The sequence below is a fragment of the Somniosus microcephalus genome, chromosome 6, assembly GCF_052327205.1.
Source record: "Somniosus microcephalus isolate GS21.2 chromosome 6, FLI_Smic_1.0, whole genome shotgun sequence".
Taxonomy (NCBI): Eukaryota; Metazoa; Chordata; class Chondrichthyes; order Squaliformes; family Somniosidae; genus Somniosus; species Somniosus microcephalus.
Window position 1 is genome coordinate 50583926 of NC_140992.1, and position 17721 is coordinate 50601646.

General features: G+C 46.0%; 1 protein-coding gene across 7 annotated transcripts in view; it reads right to left on the reverse strand.

Moving 5' to 3' along the window:
* Positions 1–13364: 13364 nt before the first annotated feature.
* Positions 13365–17721, reverse strand: part of armc9 (armadillo repeat containing 9) — a 130545-nt gene continuing 126188 nt past the window's right edge. For all 7 annotated transcript variants that reach the window (XM_085990195.1, XM_085990191.1, XM_085990194.1 and 4 more), the window contains one exon: positions 13365–13958. In XM_085990195.1, coding sequence (XP_085846321.1) covers positions 13936–13958 — 23 coding nt within the window. In that variant the 3' untranslated portion in view covers positions 13365–13935. The remainder of the gene's footprint in view (positions 13959–17721) is intronic.

Consider the following 17721-nt stretch of genomic DNA (forward strand, 5'->3'; position numbering starts at 1 on the left):
GGTATTCCACATACTGAAGGGCATCTCAGCATAATGTCCACTGATTTGACTGAAGATAGAACAGTGGCAGTACAAGAATTTGGAATCCCTTTCTCTTGTTTGCATTTATTCTCAGAGTTTATCCTGTCCTTAACTAAATTCTCCATAGCACCAGTGAAACATTTATGACAGACATTGCTTCTGTGCCTGTGGTCTTTTGAATGTGGTGTCCACTGCAGGTATCACTGGTTTTCCATCTTGGCAATCTGCAGTGCAGCCAATTTAGACTGCATGACATCAATCACATGGAAGATGGCAGTGTAGATCTGGGTTTTGATCACCTCCACATTACCCAGACTACCTTTCGCTGTCCAAAGACAAGTGACTCATCAATGTCCTGCTACTGCTGAACCAACCTCCATTTGAAAGTGGCCACCAAGGTCTGTATCCCCATAGAACTCAGGAGAAGCATACGAGACCACTGCACTGTACCAGTGGAACCCTCATGAACTACTGCCACTGCTATTCTTTCCTCAGTAGTGCTCTGTGACTCAAGTCTGTGATTCCTCTTCAACATCACTGTGTCTGTCTCCAATAGTGAATGTATCAATGCTGATATTTGCTCCATGTGGGGATGGTGATGGTTGGTGTTCAAATAAATGGTACACTTCAAATGCACCTTGCAGATCCCCAAGTTCTTTGATCTGTGAAGACATAAGATGATACATTACGAGCACATAAGCAAACTTATCCATTTGGGTACTGTATGGCCCTTACATACACTACTATGCTGTTGTTTACAATCAGTATGTACAGTCATATTGATATTCATGCAAATCAAGGAACATAGGATTAATATTGTACATGGCAATAGTTCTGTGCACCTCTCCAATCTCCATTGTCCCATTGCCTTCCAGACTCTCCCTCTTGAATAAATTAACAATAGTTTTCTCACAATGAGTGAGTTGTTTCCTGTCTAGGGGTCCACTACATGCAAGTTTGCTTTTAAATATAAAAACTATAGGGATTGAGACATACAGGGGGGTGGAAATTGCAGTTGGAGGCTTGCCACGGGCGAACGCCTCCGAACCGCAAGAAAAGTACGCACCTACCTGGTGCCTCCGTACCTTCGAACACTTGCGTTCCTGGGCCCGCAGGCGCACGCCTTCGAACACTTGCGTTCCTGGGCCCGCAGGCGCACGCCTGCGTAAAAGCCAACGTATCGTAGGGGCTCACGTGCGTCCCTGGGATCATGTGGGCCGGCCCAACCAATCACAAAGGGGGATTCTCATTATGCTTATGTAGATTCAATTTACGTACGGAGTCTCCATAAGCATAATAGGAATCCCCCCAAAAACACACTTTCTCTGCACGTAAATAAAAATAAATCACATGTTCAAAATTAATTAAAATAAAATTTAATTAAACATTTAAAACAAAAATTTAGTTTTTTGAAAAATAAATTTAAATGTTTAAAGGGGGCAAAAATAACCTAAGCAAATTTTAAAGGTTTTTGAATGTTTAAATCATTTATAAAATGTTATTTTAATATTTATTTAAACCCTTACGCTGGTAAAAGGTCTTACGCCTGCTTTTACCAGGCGTAAGAGTTTTGTGGGCATTCGCTGGGCAGTAGTTGGGCAAATATCCCAACTCTGCGCCAGCGAATGTCCATTTCCTGCAGATGGGTATGATCTGTCAAGTGTACATGGTCATAGGCCCCGGAAAATCCAGGCCAGGGTATTTTTCAACTTTGGTGCCTGGTGCCAACCTGGTGGAGCAGATTGCCTGACCATTGTAGAATCTGAAATCAATGGAATGAAAACCAGCTAAGTTCAACAATGGGCAGGCAATCTGCTCTGCCAGGTTACAAAGTTGAAAAATACCCCCATGGTGAGCTGGCTCACAGTAATTGCTACCTACAGTGCATTTTCTTTTCCATATTTAACCAATTGCCTGAAAGGGTGGTGGAAGCAGATTCAGTAGTAACTTTCAAAAGGGAATTGGGTAAATACTTAAAATAGAAACACTTGTAGGGCTAGAGGGAGAGCAGGGGAGTGGGGCTAATTGGATAGCTCTTTCAGAGAGCAGGCACAATGGGCTGAATGATTCTATATGGCATATTATGTATAATATAGTTTGCATAACCCAGCTACTTTCATATCTAAACCATTACTTGCTACATATTATTTCTTATCAAGAAATTTAAATATTTGGAATTACACTGCATAAATAGCTTCTCTTAAAGCTGCAGAAACTGCAGCAGACCCAATAAAATGACTCATCTGGTCAGTCTGAAAATAAAGGAATTAAAATTGATCCACAGTGATCATAAAAAAAGCAGTAAAAACTATTAACAGAATGGAGGCAAAGGGAGAACATAACAGGCAAAATTTCCAGAAATTGTAGCAAAGCAATGAAATGCAACAGCCAGATTAGATGGCACATCTGCAAGATTTGTGAAGGAATGCACTTTATTTGCCAAGTTAAGTAGAAGCTCAATGTAATATGCTAGCATCCTGTTAGTGTGCAAAACAAAATCAATCAGATCCAATTAGCATGCACAATTATTTTGGGTTATCACAGGCCATGTATTGGAGACAATAATAAATTATCACTCACAAGAGCATCTATTACTTAATTTAAGATGAAAAGCAACAGGCAGCATGGATTTCAATGGGGATATTGTCTGTTACAGGCTCATCAGTTTCACACAGACATTGAACTGATGAAACATAGTTGCTTCAGGCATCAGTAGAAAATATTTTGCTTGTACAATTCAATGTGGCATACACATTCTATATAATACAATTTAGGCTATGAGCAAAAAATATGATTGACATTAGTCACAGGGAGAAAATCAGGAAATTGAATGTGTCATAGAATGCAGACGTGTATGTGGAAAGAGTTGATAAGCACGAGCTGTATCAGTGGAGTCAACATTTTTTTTGTAGATGTAGTTGCTGAAAATGAATAAACAAACATTACAAGTGATTATTAGTACAACAGAACAACAATGAACCAGGTCAGCAAGCATCTGATTTAAAAAAAAATCCTTTCTGTCAATAGGAAAGCTACACGATAGCAGCTGTGCACAGACACAGCTGCAGGAAGGCTGTATCTTTCATTGCAAAGACAATGTCTTGGTCAGAATGGGGCATATGCAGTTGGTTTCCTTTTATTGTCTCAGATTCACGCTGAGAAGAAATTATTCTTAAAAACCGTAAGCTCTCCTGTTGACCCAGTGGATAAAGACAAGGATTAGTGCCTTCAGGAGAGAAAAGAAACTGTTGGAAATGTCATTTGTGAATCATTTTGATGAAGATGAAAATTTATGTATTAAAACACAAAAGGATAATTTGGGAAGGATTGTTTCTAATTCTGGAACAGACAGACATAAATACTGCAATCCAATGAGAAAGTGATACTTCTCATTCTTTTTAATGAACACCATATCTACAATGAAGAGCAGCGAGGAGGAGCTCGGGAGAAAACCCGGCGACCAGCGAGGCCCGAGACCAGTCGGGAGCAGTGATTCAGAGCCGGTATAAAAACCGGAGAGAGGCGAGGCCCGAGACCAGTCGGGAGCAGCGGGAGCAGCGAGGAGGAGCTCGGGAGAAAACCCGGCGACCAGCGAGGCCCGAGACCAGTCGGGAGCAGTGATTCAGAGCCGGTATAAAAACCGGAGAGAGGCGAGGCCCGAGACCAGTCGGGAGCAGCGAGGAGGAGCTCGGGAGAAAACCCGGCGACCAGCGAGGCCCGAGACCAGTCGGGAGCAGTGATTCAGAGCCGGTATAAAAACCGGAGAGAGGCGAGGCCCGAGACCAGTCGGGAGCAGCGGGAGCAGCGAGGAGGAGCTCGGGAGAAAACCCGGTGACCAGCGAGGCCCGAGACCAGTCGGGAGCAGTGATTCAGAGCCGGTATAAAAACCGGAGAGAGGCGAGGCCCGAGACCAGTCGGGAGCAGCGGGAGCAGCGAGGAGGAGCTCGGGAGAAAACCCGGCGACCAGCGAGGCCCGAGACCAGTCGGGAGCAGTGATTCAGAGCCGGTATAAAAACCGGAGAGAGGCGAGGCCCGAGACCAGTCGGGAGCAGCGGGAGCAGCGAGGAGGAGCTCGGGAGAAAACCCGGCGACCAGCGAGGCCCGAGACCAGTCGGGAGCAGTGATTCAGAGCCGGTATAAAAACCGGAGAGAGGCGAGGCCCGAGACCAGTCGGGAGCAGCGGGAGCAGCGAGGAGGAGCTCGGGAGAAAACCCGGCGACCAGCGAGGCCCGAGACCAGTCGGGAGCAGTGATTCAGAGCCGGTATAAAAACCGGAGAGAGGCGAGGCCCGAGACCAGTCGGGAGCAGCGGGAGCAGCGAGGAGGAGCTCGGGAGAAAACCCGGCGACCAGCGAGGCCCGAGACCAGTCGGGAGCAGTGATTCAGAGCCGGTATAAAAACCGGAGAGAGGCGAGGCCCGAGACCAGTCGGGAGCAGCGGGAGCAGCGAGGAGGAGCTCGGGAGAAAACCCGGCGACCAGCGAGGCCCGAGACCAGTCGGGAGCAGTGATTCAGAGCCGGTATAAAAACCGGAGAGAGGCGAGGCCCGAGACCAGTCTGGAGCAGCGGGAGCAGCGAGGAGGAGCTCGGGAGAAAACCCGGCGACCAGCGAGGCCCGAGACCAGTCGGGAGCAGTGATTCAGAGCTGGTATAAAAACCGGAGAGAGGCGAGGCCCGAGACCAGTCGGGAGCAGCGGGAGCAGCGAGGAGGAGCTCGGGAGAAAACCCGGCGACCAGCGAGGCCCGAGACCAGTCGGGAGCAGTGATTCAGAGCTGGTATAAAAACCGGAGAGAGGCGAGGCCCGAGACCACAGCTGGGGCAGTCGGGAGAGCAGGAGGCCAGTAACTGCTGGGGCAGTCGGGAGAGCAGGAGGCCAGTAACTGGTGAGTTTAAAAGCTCACCTTTCGCGGGCTTTTTCTTTCACAGCTGGTGCAGACGGGAGAGCAGGAGGCCAGTAACTCTTATATAGGTGGAGCTGTTGCTAAACCCGAAACACTACAGTGTAGTGTCTCCCACCCTTCCACCTCCTCTAACCTTTTAGGGGTTAGGGGAAGTTGAAAAGGTAGGTTCAATTTATTTTATTTCAGGAGCCTAACCTAGGTGGAAAAGGTTCCAGGACAGGAGGCGGCAGTGAAAATACAACACCAGAAAACAGGTAGGTGACTGGTTGGTGAGTACTTTCACAAACTTATTCTAAGTAGAATTCAATAGTTAAGCTAAATCGTAGTAAATAAAAGGGTATTGTAAGGGTTAAGTCATGGAAGGGCAGCTCGGACCCGTGTCATGCTTCTCCTGTGCCATGTGGGAAATCAGGGACACTGTCCCTGACAACTATGTGTGCAGGAAGTGTGTCCAGCTGCAGCTCCTAGCAGACCGCATGGCGGCGCTGGAGCTGCGAATGGACTCACTCTGGAGCATACGCGATGCTGAGGATGTTGTGGATAGCACATTCAGTGAGTTGGTCACACCGCAGGTAAAGGCTAGCTCAGACAGTAAATGGGTGACCAAAAGGCAGGGTAAAGGCAGGAAGGTAGTGCAGGAGTCACCTGCGGTCATCTCCCTCCAAAACAGGTTTACCGTTTTGGGTACTGTTGGGGGAGATGACTTATCAGGGGAAGGCACCAGCAGCCAGGTTCAGGGCACCATGACTGGCTCTGCTGCACAGAAGGGTGGGAAAAAAAGGGATAGGGCTATAGTGATAGGGGATTCAATTGTAAGGGGGATAGATAGGAGTTTCTGTGGCCGAGACCGAGACTCCAAGATGGTATGTTGCCTCCCTGGTGCAAGGGTCAAGGATGTCTCGGAGCGGGTGCAGAGCATTCTGAAGGGGGAGGGGGATCAGCCAGTTGTCGTGGTACATGTAGGTACCAACGATGTAGGTAAAAAGAGGGAGGAGGTCCTACAAGCTGAATTTAGGGAGTTAGGAGCTAAATTGAAAAGTAGGACCTCAAAGGTAGTAATCTCTGGATTGCTACCAGTGCCACGAGCTAATAAGTTTAGAGAGAGTAAGATAGATAAGCTAAATACGTGGCTTGAGCAGTGGTGCAAGGGAGAGGGATTTAAATTCTTGAGGCATTGGAACCAGTTCTTGGGGAGGAGTGACCTGTACCAAGGGGACGGTCTACACCTGAACTGTGAGGGAGCCGATGTCCTCGGGGTAATATTTTCTAGGGCGGTTCGGGAGGATTTAAACTAATTTGGCAGGGGGATGGGAACCTAGATAGTGGAAAAGAGGGAAGTCATATGAAGTCAGAAATAAATGGTAGAAAGGTGAGAAGCAATAAGCAAAGGAGAGAAACACAAAGGGCCAAACTAATTCATAATGAGAGTGTGAAAAAAGCAAGCCTGAAGGCTTTGTATCTTAATGCTAGAAGCATTAGGAACAAGGTGGATGAATTAGTTGTGGAAATAGAGGTAAACAAGTATGATTTGATTGGGATTACAGAAACGTGGCTGCAGGGTGGGCAAGGCTGGGAACTTAACATCCAGGGATATACAATATTTAGGAAGGATCGGCAAAAAGGTAGGGGAGGTGGGGTAGCATTGCTGGTAAAGGAGGGGATTAATGCAATGGAAAGGAAGGATATTAACTCGGATGAAACGGAATCTGTATGGGTAGAAATGAGAAATAGCAAGGGGAGGAAAACGTTAGTGGGTGTGATATATAGGCCTCCAAATAGTAATATGGAGGTGAGGGAAGGCATAAAAAGGGAAATTAGAGAAGCGTGCGATAAGAGCACAGCTGTCATCATGGGTGACTTTAATTTACATATTGATTGGACTACCCAAATTAGTAAAAATTCTGAGGAGGAGGAATTCCTGGAATGTTTTCGGGACGGTTATCTGGACCAATATGTCGAGGAGCCGACTCGAGATCAGGCCATTTTAGACTGGGTATTGTGCAATGAGAAGGGACTTATCAACAATCTTCTTGTACGAGGCCCCTTGGGTCAGAGCGATCATAATATGATCGAGCTCTCAGTCGAGATGGAGAGTGAGGAAATTGAATCAGAGACTAAGGTCCAGAACTTAAATAAAGGGAATTACGAGGGTATGAGACGGGAATTGGGTAAGATTGATTGGGTGGTGTTTCTGGGGGGATTGACAGTGGATAGACAATGGCAAGCATTCAAAGATAGAATGGAAGAATTCCAGAACATGTTTATACCGGTTTGGCATAAAAATAAACCTAAAAAGGTGGCTCAACCGTGGATAACGAGGGAAATTAGGGACAGCATAAAATCAAAAAAAAGGGCATATCAACTGGCAAAAAAAAGCACCAGACCGGAAGATTGGGGGCAGTACAGGATACAGCAAAAGAGGACAAAGGGATTAATCAGGAAGGGGAAAATAGAATACGAAAGTAAACTTGCAGCAAACATAAAGACAGACTGCAAAAGCTTTTATCGGTATATCAGGAGGAAAAGACTGGTAAAATCCCAAGTCGGTCCCTTGCAGTCCGATTCGGGAGAATATATAATGGAGAATAAGGAAATGGCAGACCAATTAAACTCATACTTTGGTTCTGTATTCACAAAGGAGGACACAAATAACCTCCCAGGAATATCGGCAAACATAGGGACTAATGAGAGGGAGGAGCTGACAGAAATTAGTATCTCTAGGGATATGGTGTTGGGTAAGTTGAGGGGACTGAAGGCCGACAAATCCCCGGGGCCTGATAAACTACATCCTAGGGTACTTAAGGAGGTGGCCCTGGAGATAGCAGATGCTCTAAGGATCATCTTCCGGAACTCCATTGACTCGGGAACAGTACCCGTGGATTGGAGGGTAGCTAATGTTACCCCAATATTTAAAAAGGGGGGTAGAGAGAAAGCAGGGAATTATAGACCAGTAAGCCTTACATCGGTTGTGGGCAAAATGCTAGAGTCCATTATTAAGGATAAAATAGCGGAGCACTTGACAAATGGGGAAAGGATCGGACAGAGTCAACATGGATTTACAAAGGGTAAATCGTGTTTGACTAATCTGCTGGAATTTTTTGAGGAAGTAACTGGTAAAATAGATGGGGGAGAGCCAGTGGATGTGGTGTACCTTGACTTCCAGAAAGCCTTCGATAAGGTTCCACACAAAAGATTATCATGCAAAATTAAGGCTCATGGGATTGGGGGCAAAGTATTAACGTGGATAGAGAACTGGCTGGCGGATAGAAAACAGAGAGTTGGAATAAACGGCTCGTTTTCGGAGTGGCAGGCAGTGACCAGCGGGGTGCCGCAAGGATCTGTCCTGGGACCCCAGCTGTTCACAATATATATAAATGATCTGGATCAGGGAATTGGATGCAATATTTCCAAATTCGCTGACGACACTAAACTAGGAGGAGGGGTGGGCTCTGATGAGGATGTCAGGAGGCTACAGTGCGATTTGGACAGGTTGGGGGAATGGGCGGATACGTGGCAGATGCACTATAATGTGGATAAATGCGAGGTTATCCACTTTGGGGGTAAAAACAGGAGGGTAGATTATTATCTAAATGGCAATAGATTGGGAGATGGGGAAGTGCAGAGGGACCTGGGTGTTCTTGTGCACCAGTCACTGAAGGAGAGCATGCAGGTGCAACAGGCGATTAAGAAGGCAAATGGTATGTTGGCCTTCATATCAAGGGGGTTCGAGTATAGGAATAGGGATACCTTACTACAGCTGTACAAGGTGCTGGTGAGACCGCATCTGGAGTATTGTGTACAGTTTTGGTCGCCCCATCTGCGGAAGGATGTTCTTGCCATGGAAAGAGTGCAGCGGCGATTCACCAGGCTGATACCTGGAATGGCGGGAATGACCTACGAGGAGAGATTGAATAGTTTGGGCTTGTACTCACTGGAGTTTAGAAGATTGAGAGGGGATCTCATCGAAACATATAAAATTATGGCAGGCCTGGACAGGCTGAATTCAGAGAGAATGTTTCCAATGGCAGGGGAGCACAGAACCAGGGGCCACAGTCTAAAAATAGCGGGCAAATCATTTAAAACAGAGATGAGGAAGAATTTCTTCACTCAAAGAGTGGTGAGCCTGTGGAATTCCCTGCCACAGAGGGCTGTGAAGGCTAATTCAATAAATATTTTCAAGAGAGAATTGGATATATTTCTGAAGGCTAAGGGGATTAAGGGTTACGGAGAAAAGGCGGGGACGGGGTACTGAACTGGTAAGATCAGCTAAGATCTCAGATGAAGATCAGCCATGATCTCATTGAATGGCGGAGCAGGCTCGAAGGGCCGAATGGCCTACTCCTGTTCCTATCTCTATGTAACTATGTAACTATGAAGTTCATTGTATTAATCTGGGTTCCGTAAACAAACACATGTAGTGTAATTTGAACTGAAATAATATTATGTTTTAATAAATGTGAAATTAAATTGGTATACGTTGCTATACTGATTTAGCAGTAGTCGTGTAAAGAAGAGGCCCCTTCGCTAAAAGGCTTGGTCGGCGGAATAGACCTTCCCTATTGCAACTCGTATCAACAACAACTTGTATTTATGTAGCGCCTTTAATGTAATAAAAGGTCCCAAGGCGCTTCACAGGAGCGTTATCAAACAAAATGTGACACCAAGCCACATAAGGAGATATTAGGACAGGTGACCAAAAGCTTGGTCAAAGAGGCAGGTTTTAAGAAGCGTTTTAAAGGAGGAGAGAGAGGTAGAGAGGTGGTGATGTTTAAGGAGGGAATTCCAAAACTTAGGGCTGCCAATGGTGGAACATTGAAAATTTGGGCCAGAATTGGAGGAGCGCAGAGCTCGAGGGTTATAGGGCTGGAGGAAGTTACAGGGATAGGAAGGAGCGAAGCCATGGAGGGATTTGAAAACAAAAATGAGAATTTTAAAATTGAGGCATTGCCGGACTGGTAGCCAATGTAGGGCAACGAGCACAAGGGTGATGGGTGAATGTAAATTGGTGCGAATTAGGATATGGGCAGCAGAGTTTTGGATGAGCTCAAGTTTACGAAGGGTGCAAGGTGGGAGGTCAGCCAGGAGAACACTGGAATAATTGAGATGAGACATAACAAAGGCATGGATGAGGGTTTCAGCAGCAGATGAGCTGAGGCAGGAGCCGAGACGGGCAATGTTAATATGTCCAAACAATAACGTTGGCTAAATATATTGCAATGATTTTAGCATTCACCCCAGTTGCAGATGTTGCCTCAGCTAACCTTCTCAAAACATACCAAGATAGAGACCATCCTTCTGCTGCTTCCTTCATTCCCTCCAAGTCAAATCTCCCGTTCCCCTCTCACTCTGGCCTTGAACCCCAGTCTCGTGTCAGTTTCTCTCTGCCTGCCCCTCTGCTCATCTCATCTATAAGACTTACCTCTTCTCCTTCAACTCTTTTCCCACGAAACTCCTGACCACTCACCATCTTTCCTAGTCTCTATGCTGTGTGATATTGTAAATGGTTCTCTATTCTCAGAACTGTTCCAATATCTTTCAAAACCATCATCACCTCCCTCCTCAAAAACCGACCTTCGACACCAATGTCCTTGTTAACTACCTCCTAATCTCCAACATCCCTTTACTCTAAGGTCCTTGAGCACATTATCTCCTCCCAGATCTGTGTGTGTCCACTTTCATAATTCCTGATTGAATCCTTCCAATTGGGTTTCTGCCCCTCCCACAGCACCAAAATAATCCTAACCAAAGGCACAAATGACTTTCTCTGTGAATGTGACGTTCTTCAACAGCCTTCAATACAGTTGACCACATAATCCTCCTCCAAAACCTCTCCTCTTTGCTCTCTTGGTGGAATTTCCCTTACCTATCCAAGTGTAGCCACAGCATCACTAGCAATGGCTTCTCTTCCCAGTCTTGCTCTGCTGGCTGCAGAGTCCTTCAAGGATCTATCCTTACCCCCTTTCCTCATCTAGACTGCCCCATGGTGACATTATCCCCCATCATGAGGTCAACATTCACACATGCCGATAATAACCAGCTTTATCTCTCCACCACCTCCTCGACCCCGCCACTGCCTCCGCACTGTCAGACTGCTTGTCCAACATCCAGTCTTGGATAAGTGCTAACTGGGAAGACTCAAGTCATTTTTTTCAGCCTCCACCACAAACTCTGTATCCTTGCCATTGACTCCATCCTCCTCCCAGGTCACACCAGACGGTTCACAACCAGTGTCCTGTTTGACCTTACGCTGAGCATTTGACCCCATATGGGATGAAAGTAAGTGTGGACAGGGTCTCCCATGGGAATCTTCCTTCAAGAGATGTATGGAAAATTTAAGTAGAGGGAGAAGCAAAAAGGGGGGAAGAGAGCTGTTTGGGCTGCTAACTGTAGAATAAAGGCAGCGTTACTGGGGCTTACCAAAATTAATGCTATATTCCCACTTTTTACCTTTCAAAGAACTCCAGGAATCAGGAATAGAGAGAACTTATTTATGCATAAAGAAAACAAAAAACTGAAAATCATCCATATTAACTTGTCCCTGGAATAGAATGAAACTGACCTCATCTGAGCCAGGACAGTGCTTAGGATTATTCTTCTTCTTAGGCAGTCTCTCGGAACCGAGGATGACTTGCTTCCACATTAAAAATAAGTTCGCAGGTGACTGATAAGTCCAATGGGGGACCTACAGTCTCTGTCACAGGTGGGGCAGATGGTGGTTGAAGGGGCGGGTGGGTTGGGTGCTTGGGTTGACGTGCGCTCCTTCCGTTGTTTGCGCTTGGCTTCCGCTTGCTCCCGGCGAAGAGACTCGGTGTTCGGCACCTTCCCGGATGCTTCTCCTCCACTTTGTGCGGTCTTGGGCCAGGGATTCCCAGGTGTCAATGGGGATGTTACACTTTTTCAAGGAGGCTTTGAGGGTGTCCTTGAAGCATTTCCTCTGCCCACCTTGGGCTCTCTTGCCGTGCTGGAGCTCCGAGTAGAGCGCTTGTTTTGGGAGTCTCGTATCGGGCGTGCGGACAATGTGACCCGTCCATCGGAGCTGATCGAGCATGGTCAGAGCTTCGATGCTGGAGATGTTGGCCTGAGCGAGAACACTGATGCTGGTGCACCTATCCCGCCAATGGATTTGCAGGATCTTGCGGAGGCAGCGTTGGTGGTATCTCTCCAGTGCGTTGAGGTGCCTGCTGTACATGGTCCATGTCTCTGAGGCATACAGCAGGGCGGGTATCACTGCTGCTCTGTAGACCATGAGCTTACAGGCGACTGAAGGCTGCACTGGCACACTGAAGGCGGTGTCGGACTTCGTTGAAGTCTGCCCTTGTTGACAGTAGGCTCCCGAGGTATGGAAAGTGGTCGACATTGTCCAAGGTCTTGTCGTGGATTTTGATAATTGGGGCGCAGTACTGTGTGGCGGGGGCAGGTTGGTAGAGGACCTTTGTCTTACGGATGTTTAGTGTAAGGCCTATGCTCTCGTACGCTTCGGTGAAGGTGTTGATGATGGTTTGGAGTTCGGCCTCCGAGTGAGCGCAGACGCAAGCATTGTCTGCATACTGTAATTCGACGACAGAGGATGGGACGACCTTGGATCTGGACTGGAGGCGACGGAGGTTGAACAGTTTCCCGTTTGTTCTGTAAATTAGCTCCACTCCAGTGGGGAGGTTACTGAGGATTCTACCTTAGTGTCCAGTAACGTGAGAAAAACTGGCCTGGGTTGCCAATCCCAATAGCCATCTAGTAACCTCCGCTGAAAAGTGCAAGTGTGGACATTAAGCGAGGAGGGGATTGGGCTTTGCGATGATTCTTGGCAACAGTTAATGTCTATGTTCACATATGAAGAATGGCAAGGTGGACAAGGTACCGGAGGGTGATTAACAACATAGAACCATACCTCAGCAGGAGTTAACGTCTTCAGGAGCGGTAGAGGGAACGATTTATAAAAAAATAAAAAAATAAAAAAATTGCATCCATTCTTTGTTGCCAGACTGTCCGTATAACTTGAAGCAGAATGATTATTTTGGAGTTCACCTTCAGAGATATGTTGAATATTCTATGGTGGACGGCTAAAAATTATTACTTTTTATAAAATTCCTGTGGTTTGTACCAAAGGTACTTAGGAATGCCAGGTCTGGGTGCTGTACATCTTGGTTTATATCAAGGTCACACTGATGGAAGCAAAGTCTCTTCTCTGATGGTTGTCAGGGTGCTAGGTGAAATGAGTTTTGGTATTGTTAATCCACTTCTTATTGGGTAACAACATTCCATAATTTGACATTTTAAGTAAAACAAGGATGGCTGGTGTGAATATATTATAATTTTTATATTGGTGCAATGAAGGGTGGTTTCTTCTGAGTTTGGGATTAAGAAATATTACGAGATGAGTATATGCAGGAGCTGCAACAAATGGGAAAGTATTCCACTGGCATCCTCTAAGTCAAGTAATCCAAAATTTAAAAATTTACAAGAGTAATTTTTTATTTCTCTCTGATAAAATTACAGTTCACATATCAAATACAATGCAAATACTGTATATAGGCACATATATTTTAAAACAAATGCCTGCACTAAAAGAGCAGCTATTTCAGACAAATACATTACGCATTATGATACACTTTCAGAGCAATAATCTTTTATTCATTTCATTATCACAGCAATATGATAAACAAGAAAATTCCTCCACAAAAAACAGTACAAATGAACAAAACTCGATTTAAACTATCAAAAACAGAAATTAAGACCTTCCTAAACTAAAAATACCAGCATATGAAAGTGTAATAAAGAACAAAAGGATAAATTATTCTTCTTTACATTTCGGAAATGATTGCCAAAGCATTCTGTTCGTCCTGTTACAGGAGCAGCGAATGCTGTGTATGGATGCACAATCCCTCTATTGTTTTGTATTATTCCACTGAATTTTGTAACTCCAGTTCTGTGGATAGTATGTGATGCGTAGGATCATTACAGGAAGCTGGCCACGTATTGAAGAATTCAGCAGGTGATTCCTGAGGAAAGATCCATTGTCATTTCCTGTATGACTGGCTGCCTACAAAAGGAACAAACAAGTTGAATTTAGATGCAAACAGCTTAACCCTGTTATCCAGAAATTAGACTTTTGCCTATTCCTTGTTCACTAAATGCATTATTTATGAAAACAAGTGTATGAAACTGGTAAAGCTGACATGTGCATTTTGAAGATTAAAAAAAAGCATGCAAGGGAGAAAGCTAAAAATGTGCAAAGTAGAAACAAGGGCCTAGAAATTCGGCCACACAGCGGCTGTATGTGGGGCGCTAAATGGCCTCCAATATGGTGGGAAGGAAGTGCACGCTCATTACGAGCCAGAAGTGCATTGCCCACCATATTGGTAAAAGCCAAAAAATCAGCGTGCAGTAACCACAGGCGTTAGGCCTATTTCAGGCTCCCTCTGATAGATTAATTTAACCCGAAGCAGCTGGCTACACTCCAGAAAACAACCCACAAGGTAAGTATATTAGGGTGTGGGAGTGAGAGGTGTATTTAGGGCAGGGTGGGTGCGCTAAGTTTTAAAAATATGCTCAACTGAATGTGGAGCTGGGGGAAGCGGAGTGCTCCTCCTGACCCCACATTCAAAGAACATGGGCCACTGCCAGACACCGACCCCTCCTCCCAGTTGCCACCCCTCTCCCTCTTTCAGGTCGCCCCCCCCTTCACTAACCTGAGGGCCACTGCAATGGCCAGCCACAGCCCGAGCCACCATTGTGCTTCGCCAGCGAGCTGCCTGTTGTTCTCCGCAGCTCACTGGTTCAATGTACATAGAATTACACAGGATATCCAGCACAGAAATAGGCCATTTGGCCCAACCAGTCCATGCCGGCCTTTATGCTCCACTCAAGCCTCCTCCAGTCTTTCCTCATCTAAATCTATCAGCACAACCCTCTATTCCCTTCTCCCTCATACGCTTATCTAACCGCCCCTTAAATGCATCCATATTATTTGCTTCAACCACTACCTGTGGTAGCGAGTTCCACATTCTCACCACTCTCTGGGTAAAGAAGTTTCTTCTGAATTCCCTAATTGATTTCTTGGTGACTATCTTATATTGATGGCCTCTAGTTTTGTTCTTCCCCACAAGTGGAAACACTCTCTCTGTATATACTCTATCATAAAATGGTTACAGCACAGAAGGCGACCATTCGGCCCGTCGAGCCCATGCCGGCTCTCTGCAAGAGCACTTCAGCTAGTCCCCACTCCCCTGCCCTTTCCCCATAGCCCTGCAAATTTATTTCCTTCAGGTACTTATCCAACTCCCTTATCAACTTATCAAAACCTTTCTTAATTTTTAAGACCTCAATTAGGTCACCCCTCAGCCTTCTCTTTTCAAGAGAAATTAGACCCAGCCTGTTCATCCTTTCCTGATATGTACACCCTCGCATTTCTGGTATCATCCTTGTAAATCTTCTCTGCACCCTCGCCAGTGCCTCTATATCCTTTTTTTATAATATGGTGACCAGAACTGTATGCAAGTGTGGCCTAAACAAGGTTCGATACAAGTTAAGCATAACTTCACTGCTTTTCATTTCTATCCCTCTAGAAATAAACTCTACTCCTTGGTTTGCTTTTTTTATGGCCTTGTTAACCTGTGTCACTACTTTAAGTATTTGTGCATTTGTACTCAGAGATTCCTTTGCTCCTCTACCCCACCCAGACTCGCACCCTCCAAGTAATATGTGACCTCCCTATTCTTCCTACTAAAATGTAATACCTCATATTTATGTGTTGAAATTCATTTGCCAATTATATACCCATTCTGCAAGTTTATTAATGTCTTCCTGTAATTTGTTGCAGTCCTCCTCAGTATTGACTACCCCCCCCCTGCAATTTGGTGTCATCCACAAATTGAGAAATTGTGTTTTTGATTCCAAAGTCTAAATCATTAATATAATTTGGGAACATCAGTTCCCAACACTGATCCTTGTGGAACACCACTTCCCCCCTTCTGCCACTCTGAATAGCTACCCTTTACCCCTAACTCTCTGCTTTCTGTCTTGAAGCCAGCTAGCTATCCATTCTGCTATCTGTCCCCTGACTCCGCATTCTCTGACCTTATTCATTAGAATATTATGTAGTACCTTATCAAAGGCCTTTTGAAAATCTAGATAAATTACATCTACTGCATTATCCTGTCTACCCTCTCTCATACCTATTCAAAAAATTCAATGAGGTTGGTCAAGCAAGACTTTCCCTTTTGAAATCCATGAATTTCATTGGCCCAGAAATTCCAGAACGGGGCTTGCAGCGCGTGCAAGCCCCGTATTTACACTTACCCCGCGCTACTGCCGATCAGCTCCAGGGACGCCTGGAATTGGTGTTTCCAGAAGAAGAATCCCGGGCAGCGTATGACGTCACGCCGCCCAGGAGTGCAGCCAGCGCGAAGCCAGGAGCGTGCAGTGCAAGTGAGACACGCCCCTTGAGGTCTCAGTTTCACTGGACACGCCCCCAATGTTTCTGTCAAGCTGCTAACCATTTTTACATGCAAAGCAGCAGTTTAAATAGGTTTTTGGAAGTTTTTTGAAGATTTTGGTAACTTTTATAAACTTTTAAAAATGTTTACATTATTTTGAGTAATCTGAAGTAGTTTTAAACAGAATTAAAGCAATTTAAAGACTTTTAAAAGACCTAAAAGAATTTTTTAAATTCCATTTATTTATTTAGCAATGTCGTCGTCATACGTGTCTTCACACTGTTCCCTTTGGGGAACTGTATGAAGTGGTGGAAGGATTTATGGCCATGATTAACGCTCATTCCGTGACCGTAACCATCTTTGAACCAGGCATTAGGGCGGTTAGTCCTATGGCGGGAGGGTTTTACGGGCTCCCACAAGCTATACAAGGAGGGGGGGCCACCCACACCCACGGACGCAAATATCCCACTGGATGTCAACCCAGAATTTAGAGCCGGAGCTCTGACTCCACTTGCCGGGACTGTCTGGAGTGGGGTTCGAAACCCTACCCTGATCTGGCCCAGCGGCGGGGATCCTACCGCTATGACAAAGGCCCAATCCGATTAGCAACGTGAAATGGCAGCATAGGGCTCCAGTCACGGGGAGGGAAAAGGCGCAGGAAACGTATGGGTGTCACCTTTTGTGCGGAGTGGGCCTTTTGCGTAGCAGTAAGCATCCCCGCCGCTGGGCCAGAAGGAGTAGGGTTTTGAACCCCACTCCAGACAGTCCCGGCAAGTGGAGTCGGAGTTCCAACTTTAAATTCTGGGTGGACATCCAGCGGGATACTTGCGTCCGTGGGTGTTGGTGGCCCCCCCCCCCTCAGATGGGTTGTGGGAGCCCGTAAAACCCTCCCGCCATAGGACTAACCACCCTAATGGCTGGTTCAAAGATGGTTACGGTCACGGAATGAGCGTTAATCACGGCCATAAATCCTTCCACCACTTCATACAGTTCCCCAAAGGGAACAGTGTGAGGATACGTACGATGATGACCTCTTGCGCAATGCACCTCCTTGGACCCTCAGTCGCAGATGCGAGGGGGCAAGTCGTGCAATTGTTAAATTTTTCATTTTATTGACATGTAAAATGTTGGCCCAGTAATTCCCTTCCAAATGCGCGAGTACGGTCGGGGTACTTACGCATCTGGCTGGATGAAATGCCGGTTTTCAGCATGCACAGTGCATGTGGGGAAAACCGGCATTTCCTGTCCTCTGAACGAAGGGGTTCAGAGGCAGAACGCGTGCGACTGCACAGGCAGCGCGTGCGCAGTATAATTCGCCGCTTTCATTAATGCTTTCAGTGAGGTCAAGTCATTACAACTTACAGATGA